Source organism: Eptatretus burgeri, chromosome 14 (assembly GCF_056783735.1).
Source record: "Eptatretus burgeri isolate ZD-2024b chromosome 14, Ebu_testis_v1, whole genome shotgun sequence".
In the NCBI taxonomy this organism is placed as follows: domain Eukaryota; kingdom Metazoa; phylum Chordata; class Myxini; order Myxiniformes; family Myxinidae; genus Eptatretus; species Eptatretus burgeri.
The window spans coordinates 8,888,192-8,908,734 of record NC_140974.1 but is presented as its reverse complement, the minus strand read 5'-3'; the positions used below and the strand labels follow the sequence as shown (position 1 = coordinate 8,908,734).

The 20,543-nt window shown below is 31.4% G+C and overlaps 2 protein-coding genes across 3 annotated transcripts in view; one reads left to right on the top strand and one right to left on the bottom strand.

Moving 5' to 3' along the window:
* Window positions 1-20,543, bottom strand: part of LOC147012619 (adhesion G protein-coupled receptor B3-like) — a 242,602-nt gene that overhangs the window by 178,570 nt on the left and 43,489 nt on the right. The gene's annotated exons all lie outside the window — the stretch shown is intronic.
* Window positions 1,192-3,914, top strand: LOC147012620 (uncharacterized). The gene is made up of 4 exons (XM_085853640.1): window positions 1,192-2,191; window positions 2,289-2,463; window positions 2,561-2,737; window positions 2,835-3,914. The coding sequence occupies exons 1-4, from the start codon at window positions 2,160-2,162 to the stop codon at window positions 3,765-3,767; spliced, it is 1,317 nt and encodes a 438-aa protein (XP_085709766.1). The 5' UTR covers window positions 1,192-2,159; the 3' UTR covers window positions 3,768-3,914.

The following is a 20,543-nucleotide window of genomic DNA, read 5'->3' as shown; positions in this document are numbered from 1 at the left end:
GTGAGGAGATTGTGTGCACGTTGAATGACGGGATTGTGTGCACTTTGTATGACGGTATTGTGTGCACATTGAATGACGAGATTGTGTGCACATTGAATGACGAGATTGTGTGCACATTGAGTGACGGGATTGTGTGCACGTTGAGTGAGGAGATTGTGTGCAAATTGAGTGAAGGGATTGTGTGCACGTTGTATGATGGGATTGTGTGCACATTGAGTGACGAGATTGTGTGCTCGTTGAATGACGGATTGTGTGCACATTGAGTGACGGGTTTGTGTGCACGTTGAGTGAGGAGATTGTGTGCACGTTGAATGATGGGATTGTGTGCACGTTGAATGACGAGATTGTGTTCATGATGAATGACGGGTTTGTGTGCATGTTGAATGACGGATTGTGTGCACATTGAGTGACGAGATTGTGTGCACATTGAGTGACGGGATTGTGTGCGCGTTGAATAACGGGATTGTGTGCACATTGAGTGACGAGATTGTGTGCAAGTAGGGTGAATATACTGATTCTGGCTCACTTTTCCCTATGTAAATGAATGGAGGATTTTCAGCGATTCCCTTTTTTTTCCCTAAAAATAAACCCCCTTTTTATCCCAAGGTATATTTATTTGTCTCCCCTTTTAACCTAGGGGCTCTCTATTCAAATAACCCATACAACAAGATAAAGATTTGTTAAATATCTGAAACGTCTAAGCCCCGGGACACTCTTTATCAAATAACCTATGCATATTGTTTAGCTCACTCATTGAACCTATAAAGATTTGTTCATTCTCAAATTCCTTCAATAGTTTAATTTTCTTTGCACAATAATCCCCATCTAAAATATTGACAAACAAATCATTTGAATCTTTATATTTTTTAAGATACCCCTTTTGTGCCATTACGAAATGATAAACTTCTCTTAATGCTCTTGTTTGACTACCTCCTGAGCCACATATCATTTTGAGATTATAGTAAATTGTTAACCATCAAAGTTTTCAGTCCATTCAAGGATATTCATTTTTTTCTTTACATCCTCTAACTTACTAGTTTTTAAATTGATTCGCTTATTTGTTTAATCTACCTTTGTTTTAGTTATTTTTTCAATAAGACTTATTTGATATTTTTCACATTCATTATGTTTTCCATTTATATACCAAGACTGAGAAGTAGGGTAAGAACACTGATTCTGGCTCACTTTTCCCCATGTAAATGAATGGGGGATTTTCAGCGATTTATATTTTTTTTTCCCTAAAAATAAATCCCCTTTTTATCCCAAGGTATATTTATTTGTCTCCCCTTTTAACTTGGAGGTTGAACCTCATTGAATTGAACACCTGGGGGTTGAACAGCTCACTCATTGAACCTATAAAGATTTGTTCATTCTCAAATTCCTTCAATAGTTTAATTTTCTTTGCACAATAATCCCCATCTAAAATATTGACAAACAAAACATTTGAATCTTTATATTTTTTAAGATACCCCATTTGTGCCATTACGAAATGATAAACTTCTCTTAATGCTCTTGTTTGACCACCTCCTGAGCCACAGGTTATTTTTTGTTAAGCCCCGCCCACTTTTCCTAAGCCCCGCCCACTTTTGCTAAGCTCCGCCCACTTTTCATAAGGTATTTTTCTAAGCCACGCCCACTTTTCCTAAGCCCCGCCCACTTTTGCTAAGCTCCGCCCACTTTTCATAAGGTATTTTTTCTAAGCCACGCCCACTTTTCCTAAGCCCCGCCCACTTTTGCTAAGCTCCGACCACTTTTCATAAGGTATTTTTTCTAAGCCACGCCCACTTTTCCTAAGCCCCGCCCACTTTTGCTAAGCTCCGCCCACTTTTCATAAGGTATTTTTTCTAAGCCACGCCCACTTTTCCTAAGCTCCGCCTACTTTTGCTAAGCTCCGCCCACTCTTACATCATTTCCAGTTCATCTCTGACTCACAAAGAAATCACTAGAAAATTACAGGATGTTATGGTTTTGAAAAATTTCCCAATGAAGGCTTGCCTAGGCTTGCCCAGGGAATTTCCAAAGGAAACCACACCCACCAGTCTTTCTCTATAAAAGCTTCAAACCCAGGCTCCATTTTAAACATTTGTTCTTGCTGGCAATGGTGTTCTGTGTGCTTGTCTCGAACTGTCTGTCTTCTATGGAACTAAACCTTCAAGTTGATGAACTGGATTCAAACCTCTTATCTATTGAGGTAAGATTTTTTATTTTCCTATTTTCAAACTTTGATTGAAGCATACTCATTTAATAATTAAATAACTTAATTAATACATTATTATTTTCTCTCACAGGAAATTGTGTCTGAAATACGAAATGAAAATACTGCTTTTGCTACAACTTTGGGGGAAATTGTTGGCTTGGTTGAAGACCTTGAGTGGGATGACTTTGGTGTTTCTTGGAACTCTGTCTTCTATGAAACTAAACCTTCAAGTTGATGAACTGGATTCAAACCTCTTATCTATTGAGGTAAGATTTTTTATTTTCCTATTTTCAAACTTTGATTGAAGCATACTCATTTAATAATTAAATAACTTAATTAATACATTATTATTTTCTCTCACAGGAAATTGTGTCTGAAATACGAAATGAAAATACTGCTTTTGCTACAACTTTGGGGGAAATTGTTGGCTTGGTTGAAGACCTTGAGTGGGATGACTTTGGTGTTTCTTGGAACTCTCTGTCTTCTATGAAACTAAACCTTCAAGTTGATGAACTGGATTCAAACCTCTTATCTATTGAGGTAAGATTTTTTATTTTCCTATTTTCAAACTTTGATTGAAGCATACTCATTTAATAATTAAATAACTTAATTAATACATTATTATTTTCTCTCACAGGAAATTGTGTCTGAAATACGAAATGAAAATACTGCTTTTGCTACAACTTGGGGCGAAATTGTTGGCTTGGTTGAAGACCTTATGAGCGACCAAGACCCACAGAACGAGTTCGTCCTTGATGACCCAACCAAAGAGTTATACCTTGGAGACCAGCAAAATCCTGAAAAAGAGTTTTACAGCAATAGTACTCATTGTGAGTTATCAAGACAATACCCACTGAACAAGTTATACCTTGATGAGCCAGAATACAAGTTTTACCTTGGAGACTCACAAATTTTGAAAAAATCAGTAAATGAGTTCTGCCTTGATGGTTTAAATAACTACCTTGGAGACTCAGGAAAAGGGTTCTGCCAAGATGGTTCTAAATATGGGTCCTACCTTGGAGACTCACAAATTTTGAAAAAATCAGTAAATGAGTTATCCTTAAGAGACTTTGTAAGTTGGTTTTACTTTGAATACTTGAAATGTGGGTTCTGGATTGATAACTCACAATGTGATACATATCTTGGAAACTCAACGGGAATGTGGTTATACCTTGAAGACTTGGAAAGTTGGGTTTATGTTGGACACTTGAAACTTTTTTGGGGGCTTTTATTTATTTATTTATTTATTTATTATTATTATTATTTTATTTATTTATATTTTGGAGACTTTTGGAGTTGCTATCACTCTTTGGGATCTAAACCTATCGATGTAGTTCTTTGTCGGATGGTGCTTGATGGGAGCAAGATCAAGAAAGTTCTGGGAAGAAAGTGCAGGCTTACTCCCCCTTTCTACGTCATCAAACCTGAAAGCCTTAAAAGACAGAATTGGAAGAAGAGAAAAAAAAAACGTAAAATATATATATATATATATATATATATATATATATATATATATATATATATATATATATATATATATATATATATATATGTGGAAATCTCATTTTGAAAAAGACTGTGTTGGGTGAGGATTGAGTTGGGGTTGAGATTTTGAATGTGAGGGTTGGGGTTGAGATTTTGAATGTGAGGGTTGGGACACACACACACATACACATCAACAAACAAAAGTTAAGCCTTGACTATTCAGTTGAGGATTCTGTGTTTGGGGTTCACAGATCTAAGAACGTCCCCCTTGACACACATTATATACTGTTATACACCTCGGACTTGGCCCTCGAGTGTCCACAACGGTGTATAGTAGGAGGGAGTGAAGCGCCAACCTATTGCTCCCATTGCACACACACACACAAACAAAAGTTAAGCCTTGACTATTCAGTTGAGGATTCTGTGTTTGGGGTTCACAGATCTAAGAACGTCCCCCTTGACACACATTATATACTGTTATACACCTCGGACTTGTCCCTCTAGTGTCCACAAAGGTGTATTATCTGCTTAGTTTTGTCTTTTGTAATTCCTGTGCATAAAATGAACCTAAAATCTCTTCCCCTTCCAAATCATATATTTTATAAGTCCAAGGAACTGTATCTATTACATCAACAATTTTAAAAAGTTCTTTCGTCCATCGTTCAGTAAAACCCTTTTCAAAATGAGATTTCCACCTATATATTCTTACGATATCACCAACTTTGAACTTAGGTTTTCTGACATTAATCTCTTTTTCATATTTTAATTTTGTAAATGTTTCTGATGGCTTCATATTCGTTGACGTGTGAATCGTGTCATTATACTTATCCACAATATCCTGAATAAAAGATAACCATTGTTGTGAACCGAGTTGTGTGAATTTTTTATATAGTCTCTCTTTTAAGGTACGATTAAAACGTTCAACAACAACTGCCTTCCCTTCATTAAAGGTACTGTATAATGTAATACTGTTATTTTTTAGAAAATTCATAAATGTCTTGTTATAAAACTCTCTACCCTCATCAGTCCACAATTTCTTAGGTTTTCTCTTACTTTTATTAAATATCTGTTGAAAAGCTAACATAAGAGTATTACCTGTTTTGTTTTTTAAAGGGACAACCCACGCATATCTACTCCTCAAATCAATAACGGTTAAAGCATACTTGTACCCCTTATCATTATTGAGTTCAATCAAATCAGCAGACCAGATATAATCAACTTCCTTGGAATAAACTTTCCTTCTCTGAAACTTTGTGAATATTGGTTTATGTAATTCATCAGCTAATTGCTCTTCAGTCTTAATGGCATCATTAGAGCCTATAAGTTTTTGAATTTCCAAGTCCAAGTTTCAATTTAGCACTAATCATCTTCTTCACGATGAACCTATCAACTTTTTCTCTCAAGGTTGGATTTTGTATCAGAGACAAATTATACAACATTTCTCTATCGGCTTCATGCTTTTCTTCCAACGTTGTGGTATTCCCATAATCAATATCGTGTCTCATGCACACTTCATCAACTCTATTGATTGGTTTACTCCAGGATTTAGGATTGTCTGCCTCATCTAATCTTTTATCTAAGTTTGTGCCTGGACCACAGAAAGAATAACCTGGAAGATGTAATTCCCTGGTATTCCAGTAGTTGTAAATTTACTTCCTGATAAAAACTTTTGTATATCTCCTCCGAGTTTGTGTTTGGAGATAAATTGATTTTTTTTTTGAACCACACACCGAACATATACCTTTTTGTATAACCCTGTTATTTTTACTTTTAATATATGAAATATTTTTAGTATTAGTTTTCTTTTTACATTTGAGACAATAACTCATTTATTTATGAGAAAAATTCCTGCAGAGTGCAAAAACCTTTTTAGTTTCCAACATGCACATTTGAATCTTAATTTTTAAAACATAAAGAATCCTTAGAAATGCCTTCACTCTCTCCTCCATTTATTTAAGAAAAAACTTGAATTAAAATACATGTCTTCTCGATGTCGATAGTCTTGTCGAAAGTATTGCAAATAGACTTTTTAATTCTTTGTATTCCTCCCTGGTGAGATAAGTTAATTTCTTTAATACCTCTATTCTTTTTTGAATCTCACTGGTTTCCATATTTTGATATTTATTCATTCTCTCTCTTTCCTCCCTCTCTCTCTTCTCTTTTTCCTCCTTCTCTCTCTCCTCCTCCTCCTTTTCCTCCTCTTCCCTCTCTTCTTCAACTCCTTCCTCATCCCTTACTATACTTGAATTGTTTACACCCCATAGAATATTATACATATATTCATCAGGATTTCTTGTTATTCCTGTATCCAAAATAATTTTTTTTACAACAGGAAACCAATAAAATTTCTTTTGGATTTCTAAAAGAGCCTTACCTTTTCTTAACCTTATAATTTTTTCATTATTTAACATTCTAATTAAATCTAAAGTTGTTGGTTTATCAACATCAGCATAATGCCAATCTTTTATTGAAAATACCTCATTCTTATGTTGTAGAACATATTTATTAAAATACCGAATACCCTTTTCTTGAAGGTATGCTTGGACACAGAAATGATAATTTTCTTGAAGCCTTCTTGCTGTCATTTATGTATTAGAAATATATGTTAGAATAATATTATGGCACGAAACACCTCCCCATCTTCCCATAGTTAAATCATTTTGTATTTCCTTACTTATTATATATAATCCTGTTTTTTCTGTTTTCATGAGATAAACAAGGGCAAAACCATTATTATATTTACCCTTATTAAATTCTTTTATTTGTTGTTTACTAATCGTGGCTCCACAAAACTCATTCTCGATACCAAGTGGATAATATTCTTCCTTACGAGACTGATTTAATTGTTCCTGGTCTTCGAGGTTAATTTTAAATGACCAATTATACCCTAAATCATTCATATCATACCCCCATTGTTCTATTCTCATACAAACGATACGCCCTTCTTTATAAAAATTTATTTTAATTCGAACTGTGAATTCTGTATGACCTGGAGATAATATCAACACTTCTGTATCTTTAGAATACACAGCCGTTTTATTTAAGTATATATATTGTGATAAATCGCTTAATCTCACCAAGTCATTCGCGTCAGTCGGGCTTGGATAATTTTTTAATTTATAAGCATTTTTCATGTTAATATTTTTGTTTATATTATATTTATATCGTTCAGCCTGTGCCTTTGTATAATAATTTGATAAATCAATATCCAGTTCTTGAGAGACACCAAAGATAGAACCATCTTTACCAACATAAGTCATTTATATTAGATTAAAAATAATATCATAAAATTTTTTATTTTTGTTGAGTTGAAATAACAGATACAGACATAATTGACCACAACACTTGGAATTTAATTCTTGGACTTGAAATGTTTGATAAACACCATTCTGTAAGAATTTTATGACTTCAACAGGTGGTGGAAGACCAAAACTATCAAAATAATATTTGTCTTGACTATTAAAAATACAAACCCAATGAGAACCGTTCCCATCATTATCTTCTAAGTTCATAATAATATTCTTTGTATGTTTCGACACATTTGATAATTCATCTCTCATACAAATAACCACATTATGAATATTTAATTTCTTACAATATTTGACAAGTTGTAAATTTGATGTTGTATTCTTTCCAAATTCTTTCAACCACTCATCAATGCTCATTTATTTATTAGAAAGATATAATCCATTACCTCTTTTCGTTAATTTTACACCTGCTTGTGCTATAGAAGAAAGCATATCTCCAACTAACAATCTCGCTTTATCAGGCAGACCTTCAAGTTTTTCAGCAAAATCTACAATTACACCACTTCCACTAATTTGTTTCTCCAACTCTTTGTTATGTCTTTCCAATTCTTTTTGAGTCTGGAGTTGAGCCTTCCTTTCGTTGGCAGTTTTGACCGCTGTTGAAATACCACCCGTCAATGCTCCAACCGCACTTAAACCAGCAAATAAAGGAATTAGAAATGGGAGAAATCCTCCACTCGTCTCTCTTATTGAATATTTTTTCAACATTGGTTTTGTCATTTTAATTTTAAGTGAGTCAGTGTCATTCAAGATTTTAACCTGTTCTCTTGTGAGCAAAACATCAATTCTTACTGCTCCTTTTCTCTGAATTGTATTAACGTTAATCGTACAAGGCTTTTGATTTTGAACACAAGATGATAGTTTATGAAGATTGATTTGATTAACATATACCCCAGTTGGTACTTTGCCACTCATTTATTTAACAAAAAAATTATGTGAGACTAATCATCACACCATTATCTGTATTAATCTGCAATTCTGTTTCTTCCAAAAGCAAACAATATGTATCAACTTCTTCACTCTCTCCTCTTTCAATGTATAGGGAAGTATCCACTCGATTAGACTTTATAGTTTCTTTTTGAGCGCTCAGGTCAAACGTATAGATTGTATACAAACTTTTAAATGCTGTCATATCCAAAATAGGTTCTTTATTTCCATTACTTTCACACACCTTTTGGTAAGACTTGTATGCTTCAGCAAAATCATTTTTTTCCCAATTAATTTCCAATCTATCTCGTGGATAAAATGTTCCATCTAGAGAAACGCGAAGTTGTTTCACCTTAGCATTATCACTCAATGCATTATTCTTATCAGTCGCAGTATCACCATCTGGCTTTTTAAAAATCATCCACAGATATCGTGGCTTTCCTTCCAGAACACCCAAATTCCACGTGTAAGTAGTTTGATTGAGTTTAACGTGTTGACATCTTCTTTTGAGGTATGATACACTGAGTGGCTTCTTTGAGTTAAGTCTTCGATTCAACATCTCTTCTGTTTTAAGATTAGGAGTATATTCACTGATATACCAACTCATCTCCTCAATTACAAATTTATTCTGATCACCAAAAGCATTACCAACACCAAAAAGCAATCTATTTTCATTATCATTCCTTTGTAGTTGAAATCTAATTTTAAGACCATACAGAACTTTATCATAATCACAAAATCCAAATATACCTTTAAGAGGAACTGCCACAGTAAAACTATTTTCTGCTTTTGTATCATCATTATACATTCCTTTCCTTTGAATATATCCAGGGTCTGTGTTTGTTCCCATTGACATATCAGGAATAAAACCTTCGACAGACCCCTTTCCCATTCTATCACTGAATGTATAGAGTGTAAATTTCATCATTTCAGATACAGCAGAGACATAATCAACCGCTTCAACTTCTTGTGTTCCAATATACAATCGCACACTATCAAACATTTTCCAGAAGAAATCATTTACAAGTGTAGCGTTTGTGTTATTCCCAGCCTTAGTGAATTTAAATTTACACAACAAGAAACTTTCGGAGAGATTCAAATAGGTTTGTTGATTATTTATTTCAAAACTTTTTGTACCATTTGTATTCCAGTCTGTTCCAGTTATTGCATTTACCTTGAAGTAATCTTCTTTTTTAGTGGAGTTTGAGATAATAATAGTATCATCCAAATCATAGATACTATCAATTGCTTCCATACTTGTATTTATTTAGGAAAAAAGATGTTAAAACTTTTGAAACCCTGATCCAAGTATTTGAATTATTTTCTGTCGTTCTTGAGTGTGTGAAGGAGTTTTACCTTTCTTAATTTCTTTTATTGCTTGTAATTTATGAGATTCTTTCTGAGCATCTTTTATACTCTTTACAGCACCTGCTACATTTCCCACAGCAGAAGCAGTTGAACCAATTAGGTCTTTATGTTTAAGAATAGTTGAACCAATACCCATGAGAGTATCAATTATCCCATCTCCTCTAAATTGATGTCCGACACCCCTTTGTCTCTTAGGTTTATAGTATCCTCTACCAAGATACATACCTTCACCCTTGTAGTACGGGGAAAGGAACATCCCATCCCCTGTAATTATTTTATATTTTCCCAACTCGTGCTTCCTCACAATAACCATCGTATTTATTTATTGAAAAACTTCACGTAGGTGAATTCTGATGGATATAACTTCTCCATTAAAAGAGATCACACGATTATCTTGGTCGGTTATCCTAAAATTTACTCTGTGTATGGTTTTTCCTGACACAGGTAGATAAACCAAATTTTTAGGCTCCATATTGAATTTATAACCAATTGGGGTTGAGTATGCGCTGAATGAAAATATTGTATTTGTTTTGAATCCATCATTATAAGCACCATCAATCAAATCACAGTGAATTAACACCGAATTTATTCCTGAGGATATTTGAATGACATTATCACTGTAAAACGTCCCATTAGTTTCAATCTTTTTTGAGGAGAAACCTAATAACTCTCTAAATGAATTATCAATTGTGAAATCAACCTTGTAGTTATTTTTAACTTTAATCGTTGATTTTGAAGTATGTTTTTGAATGTTTATAACAATATTTTTTGGTTCATCACCCTGTTCTTTCATAAGACGAGCAATTTCGGAAGATATTTGAGAAATCTCGTATGCTCGGTGAGACTGTTATCGTTTTGTATCCACTTCCCGGATTATAACTAAACTTGTCATTTTTCTCGGTTATATTAAATAAGGTATTATAAGTCTCCATGGACAATAAAGATGCCTCATATTCTTTTGTTGTGTCAAGTTGTAGTGGGTATGGGAATGAAGATGTGTGGTCGCTTGTTGTGAAATTAAAACTCAGGATTGTGCTTCTCATCTTATTTAATATGAGATAAAATGTCTTTATATTGAGATTTATTAATTATTTTCATGTTCATCAACTGGTCTAAAATGGCTGATGCTTCATTAAAACAATTGTTATTTCCAGCCTTCTTACTGCCGAACAACAATAACAGTCTATTAACTAATTGCGATGGGTCATTTGGAAGAAAACTAATACCTGAACCAAGGATACTTAAAGCCTGAATAATGTGTTTCTCCTTCTCATTCTTCCTACTTTTACCAGAAAGAATAACCTTATAATTTAGAGTGTTCAGCAAATCAATATATACTCTATCATCATTATTTTCCATATCCAATGGTTTATCAATATACTTTGATTCATCCCTCACAGTTGAACCTTGTCTTCCATCTTTTGTGAGAAGAAACATTAATCTCGGAGTTAGTTTAACAGGGGGTTGAGCAGAACTTAAGAACCTTAATTCATCATTAAATATCAATACCTTTTCTTGAACAAGATGAAATATTGCTGGTTGTTCTGTTGGAATGAGTCCTGCTTTGGTTTTTGAATCCGCTGAATATTCATTGTTTTGAACAGCATTCACAATATAATCAGGGGGTTGATTAATCTCTTCCAGTTGTTGAAATAAACCTTCATCATGTTCTAATTCTCCAATATGCTCTAATTCTTCCTCCGTCATTTGACTGAAATCTTTTAACATTTGAAGCTTTCTAGGAGTATATTCTACTGTGGGAACTGTGGAAACATCTTTCATTTTTTCTTGGGAAGTTTTTAAAAGTGGTTTAAAAAATTTCTCTTGTTTTTTTCAAATGCTTCTTCGCCCGTTAGTTTCTGTCTGCGTTTCTTCTTTATGTCTTCCTGTTGTTTTACAACTTTTGAAACCAACTCTTGATGTTCCTTAAATCTTCTTGCTCTTTCTTTTGTATCCATTTATTTATTGTAAAATATCATTTAATGAATTGTAAAGATCAACAGGGAAATTTTCCTTTTCTTCATCATTCAAGTAGATGTGTTCAAATAAATCCTTTTCTTTAAATATTTCATCAAATTCTTTATTAACATTAATGCGAGTTGTAATTTCTTCTTCACTAATCCTTGCATCTCTGCTTTTCATACGTTTGTGTTGAGTTTCTTCATCAACATCAAAACCGAATGATAAAATCTTCACTCCGCTCAGATATTTAATAATTTGTCTCGTTCCTTCTGGATTAGTTTCTAATATCCCAACACCACCAGATTTTAGTTTCCTTAACTCACTCTTACAATGTGAATATTTTGTTGTACCAAGAGAAACCTCCTCAAATATTTGTCCTTCATTCCTCAATCGCATATGTTCCTCCACTGAAATATAGTGATAATCTTCACCTTTTACTTCTCCAGGTCTTATTGCTCTAGTTGTTGTTGATACAATGCATATCACGGGGTGTTTTTTAAGTAAATTTACAATATTCTCATTTGTACTACACAAGAACCTTGATTTATGAAAGTTTTTTCCAGAAGCAGATTTACCCACAAGATTTATAATAATAGTTGTCATTTATATATGTAATTGTTTATAAAACAAAAAATATATCCCTTAATATCTCATCTTGTTTCACAACAATATATTTATATTTTTCAGTCGTGTGCTTCATATAATCCTCAAATTTCTTTTTACTACATAATGTAGAACAATTATCTCTCCAAAAATTATTGATATCTATTGAATTTAACTTGAATAAAATAAAAGTATTAGCATTGTTTCTGATGGAACGACGAGGAAGTTGAAAGTACGATTGACTAAGATAAATACAATTACAAGAAGAATGTCTCCCTCTTGTGTAGTAGCTGTCCATTACCGTTTGGTTTCTCTCATTAACACAATCATCAAAGATAACGAGGTTCTTTTTTGATTTATCCAAATCTTGGAGAGACGGTATATCATCCGTATTATCACTAAGAATACAAGTTATAAGATTTGATTTCTTTTTACATCTCTGTGTATCACAAAATAGTTGAATTATATCTTCAATGTTATAATCATTTAGGTTTTTTGACGTTTAAATAAACCGATTATATCTTCTTTTTGAAGAGCAGCATTAAAACCTTGTGAGAGTAGTTGATACTCTGGTTGAAAACTCGACTTTGTGAAAATTATTAAATTATCATAATCTAAAAAGTTGGGAGTGAGGAGCATTTTTAAAAGTAAGCAGGTTTTTCCACATCCACTTGAACCAACTATGAGACATCTTAATGAATTTGGGAGATTTTTATGGTTGTTAAATTTTATCTTATTTTCCCAAATAGGTAAAAAATCATTCATTTATATATTTGAAAAACAGGTTATTTAATTTATTATTGGCTTTTTTAGAAACTCTATATTTTATCCTAAGTTCAGGTTTAATTTCAAGATAATCCATTATTTTATTTATACAATATCTTGTGTTGATATTTCCCTGAAAATTACATCCATGAATAATATACAACAACAATCCTTTGAACATTTCTCTTATACGTTCAGTTTCTTCCCTTGTAAGGAAAGGTGTGTTATCATCCTCATACTTTACATTCATTTCTCTAATCAATCTTGTAAAGTAATTCATTTTTGGTGTAAATCTAAAAGAATTATTTTCCTTTTTATATTTTTTATTATCATTAATTAGAAGATAATCACAGAATATACATTGTTTATAGGCTTTTGACTCTGTGTTTAATCCCTGTCTTTCACACGCAGGACAATTCTCAAATTTGTCATATGGAGAATCAGGAAAGTCTAGCATATTTATAAAGTAAAACTTTACTTAAAATGAAATTCATCTATACTTTCAGTTGTATATTACCATCGATATCGATATACTTTTTTTCATTATCAGATTCAACGACAACATTTTTTATATTAAAGGTAATTTTAAAATTATCGTTAACTACTATTGAACGAAATGTCATTTCACCTGATATATTAACATCCTTTATTTCATCAAGATTTACATCTTCAGGGTTGTTGAAAAAAATACAAATTTCTCCTTGCATATTACAGATGGTCTTATCTTTTCTTTCTAAAGCTTCATCCATAAGGTTTTTGTTCTTTGATACTTTTTCTTGTTTCATTGCTTTTTCTAGTTTTGAATATATTACTAGAAGGAGAGGAGAAACTTTTGTTAGAGATACTTTAATTGATGTTCTACCAGGTATACTAAAAGCCCTTCCACTGAAGGAAATTGAAGAACTCATATTATTTACCATAATAGTTTTTATCCAATAGTTGTTATATTTATCTTTGTTCAATTTTACATCCTTGACATATTTCTCAGTATCTTTAACAGATGAAGAGATTGATTGAAACTTGTCTTTTGTGTCTTGAAACATTGTATTTATTAAGTGAAAAAGTTGGAGGATAAAATGTTTTTAAGCACAGATTCACCTATAAATTAAACGAAATTTTCATCAAGAAAATTTTAGTTTAAGCAAAGTTTTATTCTATAAATATGGTGAATACAACGTACTGCGATGTTTGTAATCACGAATATAAACATTATAGAAAACACCTCCGAACCAACAAACACACATTTAATCTATTTCATCAAATATCTCCTCTTGAGTTGGAAAGAAAACATTGTGATATCTGTTCAAAGGATGTTTTGAAGAGTAGTTATAATCAACATCTTCAATCACAAAAACACAAGAAAAATGAGTTTAAAGTAAAGGGAGACTATTATATTAAAAACACTGATGAGGCATTTAAAGGGCATATAAAAATAAGGATTTTTCAATTTGGAGAACCCAGTCCATCATCAATAGCTGAATCAATTGAAATAGTGAAACCCGATGTTGAAAAATTTATTAAAAAGACATTAAAAGAAATAAAAACTTTAAAGTTTTATATGGGAGTGAAAATGAATATGAAAAGACAAGATGAAGAACAAACTCCTTATATGAGAACAGATCTTCATTTTATAACATCATTTCAAGATTTTTGAATAGTGGGGTTTATGAAGAACTATCAAGACAAGAGGAGGATGTTGATAATACAGTGGTAGGAAGTGGATTCAATATTAAAAAATCATCTTTTAGATATACACATTCTAAAATCAAACCCTCTTAAAGCTTCTTCTTATATTGAATTACCAAAAGAAATAAAACTAAAGAAGGCAGTTGTTAATATTAAGAACAATGATAATAAATGTTTTCTCTGGTCTGTTCTTGCTCACTTACATCCACCAAAATGTAATTCAGAAAGAGTAAAACAATATATGAAATATGAGAATACCTTGGACATTAAAGATTTTAAATTCCCAATGCCATTAACAGATATTCCTAAATTTGAGAAAAAGAATAATCTTTCTATTAATGTATATGGATTAACGGATACAAACAAAGTTCAAATATTAAAAATTTCAAACAACTATAAAAATGAAGAAACACACATTGACCTTTTATATTTTAGTGTTGGAAAGAATTCACATTACACATACATCAATAATTTATCAAGATTAATCTCTTCTCAGGTATTCAGAACAGCAAACAAAATATATCCTTGTAAGCGATGTCTTAATTCATTTCATACAAAAGAACGATTAGAACAACATTCAAAATATTGTAGTAATCATAAATCAGCTGTAATTACAATGCCTAAACCTGGTGAAAAGATTTATTTTGAAGATTATAATAAATCTATCATGCACCCATTTGTGATATACGCTGATTTTGAATGTATCCTTAAAAAGATAAATACTGCTTCTCCTAATCCAAAAGAACCATATACAAATAAATATCAAAAACATATTCCTTGTGGTTTCTGTTATTATATCAAATCATCTGTTGGAGAAAAGTATAACAAACTTGAACATTATCGTGGAAAAAATGCTTCACAAGAGTTTGTAAAACGATTAGAAAAGGATTGTATAAGACTCACTAAATTAATGAAAGAAACAAATGAACCGATGAAATTAACCAAAGAAGAAAAATTAGAATTTAGAATGAACAATATCTGTCATATTTGTGAGGGGGAATTAAGGAGTCTAAAGTTAGAGACCATTGTCATCTTACTGGTAAATATAGAGGTCCCGCTCATTCCTGTTGTAATCTTAATTATAAATTACCTTCTTTTATTCCAGTCTTTCTTCACAACAGCGCCAACTATGATACACATCTATTTATAAATGAACTTTCAAAAACACCAGGGAATATTTCTGCCATAACAAACACAAGTCAAAAGTATATTTCATTTTCAAAAATGATATTCACAAAACCTATAACTCGTATTAGGTTTTTAGATTCTTACAAGTTTATGGGAACACCACTAGCCTACCTCGCATCAAATCTAAGCTCCACGGACTCTTTTCCAAATCTTAATTCATTCTTTCCAAAAGAGGAAATTCTCACTCAAGAGGAAATTCAGATTAAAGAGAGAATTCAAAGTAAAGAGGAAACTCTAATTAATGAAGAAATTCTAACTGAAGATGAAATTCTAATTATAAAGAAAATTCGAACTAAAGAGGAAATTCAGATTAAAGATGAAATTCTGACTTAAGAAGGAATTCTTACGAGAGAGGAAATTCAAACAAGGAATGAAATTCAAAGTAAAGAGAAAATTCTTACAAGTAAGGGAATTTATCCTTATGATTATATGGATTCATTTATGAGATTTAAAGAAACACAACTTCCTTCAAAAGAAAGTTTCTATAATAACCTTTATGAAGAAGAGATAAGTGATAAGGAATATAAACACGCACAAGAAATATGGAAAATATTTAAGATAAAGAACCTTGGAGAATATCACGATTTATATCTAAAAACAGATGTTTTATTGTTAGCTGATGTGTTTGAAGCTTTTAGATCACTCTGTCATAATAAAAATTGTTATGGATTAGATCCTGCCCACTATTTCACAGCTCCTGGTTTAGCTTGGAGTGCAATGTTGAAAATGACAAAACAAGATATAGATTTAATCAGTGATGTGGATATGCTTTTGATGATTGAGAAGTCCAAGAGAGGTGGAATATCACAAGTATGTTCAAAAAGATATGCTAAAGCAAATAATAAATATCTTCCAAATTATGATAGTGAAAAAGATAGTAATTATTTGATGTATTTTGATGCTAATAATTTGTATGGATGGGCAATGTCTCAATCTCTGCCTTATGGTAAATTAGAGTGGGTGGAAGAAAAGGATTATGAAAAGGCTTTGATGAATATTGTTATTTCTTCTCAAGAGGAATTGAATGACGAAGAAGAAGGTTATTATTTTGAAGTTGATTTGAGGTACCCGAGTGATCTTCATAATAAGCATAAAGATCTTCCTTTTGCATGTGAGAAAGAAACTCCAAAGAAAGAATGGTTAAGTGATTATCATAAAAGTTTTAATATTAAAGGTAAATCAACAGAAAAGTTATTAACAACATTCTATGATAAAGAGGGATATGTTTTGCATCAGAGAAGCTTAAAACAGTTTTTGAGAGAAGGATTGAGAGTAGCTAAAATTCATAGAGTTTTAAAATTTAAACAAAGTCCTTGGGTGAAAAAGTATATTCAATTCAATACAGATATGAGAGCAAATACAAAAGTAAAATTTGAAGGGGACTTTTATAAATTAATGAATAATGCTGTATTTGGAAAGACTATGGAAAATGTTAGAAACAGGCAAAACATTAGATTCGCAACATCTTGGAAAGAAGCTTCGAGATTGATAAATAAACCAAGTTTTGAGAGAGAAGAGGTTTTTTCAGAGAACTTTTCTGCAATTCATATGAAAAAGGAAAGTATTGTAATGGATAAACCAATTTATATTGGAACAGCAGTTCTTGATTTATCAAAGATATTGATGTATGATTATTTGTATAATGACTTAAAGAAAGAGTATGGTGAAAATGTTTCATTGTTGTATATGGATACTGATAGTTTTATCCTAGATATAAAAACTGATGATGTTTATGAAGATATGAAGAAAAATATTGGAGTATATGATACAAGTAATTTCAGCAAGAAGAGCGAGTTATTTTCCAAAAAGAATGAAAAGGTTATTGGTAAGTTTAAGGATGAGTTGGGTGGAAAAGTAATGAGTGAGTTTATTGGATTGAGAGCAAAGGCATATGCTTATAAGTATGGTGAACAGATTGATAAGAGGTTAAAGGGAATAAAGAAATATGTAATAAAGAAATCAATAACTTTTAGAAATTATTATAATTGTTTGATGAATAAGAAAGAAGAATATAGGAAAATGAATACAATAAGAAGTTATAAACATAACATATATAGTGAAGAAGTAAATAAAAAGGCATTAGGAGCCTTTGATGATAAGAGATTTATTTTAGATAATGGAATAGATTGTGTTCCATATGGATATTGTATGATAGAGTGTATAAAATAGATTATATTTTAACGATGGGAAGATGGGTTAGGGTTTTTTAAGGGCTACCGCCGCGTTTTTTTCACAATATATAAATGGTTAAACCAAGTATTAATCAAACTAAAGAGTGGAGAAAATCTCAGTCTTGGTATATAAATGGAAAACATAATGAATGTGAAAAATATCAAATAAGTCTTATTGAAAAAATAACTAAAACAAAGGTAAATAAAACAAATAAGCGAATTAATTTAAAAACTAGTAAGTTAGATGATGTAAAGAAAAAAATGAATATCCTTGAATGGACTGAAAACTTTGATGGTTATCAATTGAACAATGAAAAAATAATTTACTATAATCTCAAAATGATATGTGGCTCAGGAGGTGGTCAGATGAGAGCATTAAGAGAAGTTTATCATTTCGTAATGGCACAAATGGGGTATCTTAAAAAATATAAAGATTCAAATGTTTTGTTTGTCAATATTTTAGATGGGGATTATTGTGCAAAGAAAATTAAACTATTGAAGGAATTTGAGAATGAACAAATCTTTATAGGTTCAATGAGTGAGCTGTTCAACCCCCAGGTGTTCAATTCAATGAGGTTCAACCTCCAAGTTAAAAGGGGAGACAAATAAATATACCTTGGGATAAAAAGGGGATTTATTTTTAGGGAAAAAAAATATAAATCGCTGAAAATCCCCCATTCATTTACATGGGGAAAAGTGAGCCAGAATCAGTATTCTTACCCTACTCTGAGATTTTCTCCACTCTTTAGTTTGATTAATACTTGGTTTGACCATTTATATATTGCGAAAAAACGCGGCGGTAGCCCTTAAAAAACCCTAACCCATCTTCCCATCGTTAAAACACAATCTATTTTATACACTCTACCATACAATATCCATATGGAACACAATCTATTCCATTATCTAAAATAAATCTCTTATCATCAAAGGCTCCTAATGCCTTTTTATTTACTTCTTCACTATATATGTTATGTTTATAACTTCTTATTGTATTCATTTTCCGATATTCTTCCTTCTTATTCATCAAACAATTATAATAATTTCTAAAAGTTATTGATTTCTTTATTACATATTTCTTTATTCCCTTTAACCTCTTATCAATCTGATCACCATACTTATAAGCATATGCCTTTGCTCTCAATCCAATAAACTCACTCATTACATTTCCACCCAACTCATCCTTAAACTTACCAATAACCTTTTCATTCTTTTTGGAAAATAACTCACTCTTCTTGCTGAAATTACTTGTATCATATAGTCCAATATTTTTCTTCATATCTTTATAAACATCATCAGTTTTTATATCTAGGATAAAACTATTATTGTCCATATACAACAATGAAACATTTTCACCATACTCTTTCTTTAAGTCATTATACAAATAATCATACATCAATATCTTTGATAAATCAAGAACTGCTGTTCCAATATAAATTGGTTTATCCATTACAATACTTTCCTTTTTCATATGAATTGTAGAAAAGTTCTCTGAAAAAAACCTCTTCTCTCTCAAAACTTGGTTTATTTATCAATCTCGAAGCTTCTTTCCAAGATGTTGCGAATCTAATGTTTTGCCTGTTTCTAACATTTTCCATAGTCTTTCCAAATACAGCATTATTCATTAATTTATAAAAGTCCCCTTCAAATTTTACTTTTGTATTTGCTCTCATATCTGTATTGAATTGAATATACTTTTTCACCCAAGGACTTTGTTTAAATTTTAAAACTCTATGAATTTTAGCTACTCTCAATCCTTCTCTCAAAAACTGTTTTAAGCTTCTCTGATGCAAAACATATCCCTCTTTATCATAGAATGTTGTTAATAACTTTTCTGTTGATTTACCTTTAATATTAAAACTTTTATGATAATCACTTAACCATTCTTTCTTTGGGGTTTCTTTCTCACATGCAAAAGGAAGATCTTTATGCTTATTATGAAGATCACTCGGGTACCTCAAATCAACTTCAAAATAATAACCTTCTTCTTCGTCATTCAATTCCTCTTGAGAAGAAATAACAATATTCATCAAAGCCTTTTCATAATCCTTTTCTTCCACCCACTCTAATTTACCATAAGGCAGAGATTGAGACATTGCCCATCCATACAAATTATTAGCATCAAAATACATCAAATAATTACTATCTTTTTCACTGTCATAATTTGGAAGATATTTATTATTTGCTTTAGCATATCTTTTTGAACATACTTGTGATATTCCACCTCTCTTGGACTTCTCAATCATCAAAAGCATATCCACATCACTGATTAAATCTATATCTTGTTTTGTCATTTTCAACATTGCACTCCAAGCTAAATCAGGAGCTGTGAAATAGTGGGCAGGATCTAATCCATAACAATTTTTATTATGACAGAGTGATCTAAAAGCTTCAAACACATCAGCTAACAATAAAACATCTGTTTTTAGATATAAATCATGATATTCTCCAAGGTTCTTTATCTTAAATATTTTCCATATTTCTTGTGCGTGTTTATATTCCTTATCACTTATCTCTTCTTCATAAAGGTTATTATAGAAACTTTCTTTTGATGGAAGTTGTGTTTCTTTAAATCTCATAAATGAATCCATATAATCATAAGGATAAATTCCCTTACTTGTAAGAATTTTCTCTTTACTTTGAATTTCATTCCTTGTTTGAATTTCCTCTCTCGTAAGAATTCCTTCTTTAAGCAGAATTTCATCTTTAATCAGAATTTTCTCTTTAGTTAGAATTTCATTCATTGTTCGAATTTTCTTTATAATTAGAATTTCATCTTCAGTTAGAATTTCTTCATTAATTTCCTCATTAATTAGAATTTCCTCTTTACTTTGAATTCTCTCTTTAATCTGAATTTCCTCTTTAGTGAGAATTTCCTCTTTTGGA

Excerpts from the sequence above, each read along its gene's own strand:
- LOC147012620 (XM_085853640.1), top strand. The coding sequence starts at position 2,160 with ATGAACTGGATTCAAACCTCTTATCTATTGAG. Across the intron at positions 2,192-2,288 it reads CAAACCTCTTATCTATTGAG|GAAATTGTGTCTGAAATACG; the intron begins GTAAGATTTTTT and ends TTTCTCTCACAG. Across the intron at positions 2,738-2,834 it reads CAAACCTCTTATCTATTGAG|GAAATTGTGTCTGAAATACG; the intron begins GTAAGATTTTTT and ends TTTCTCTCACAG.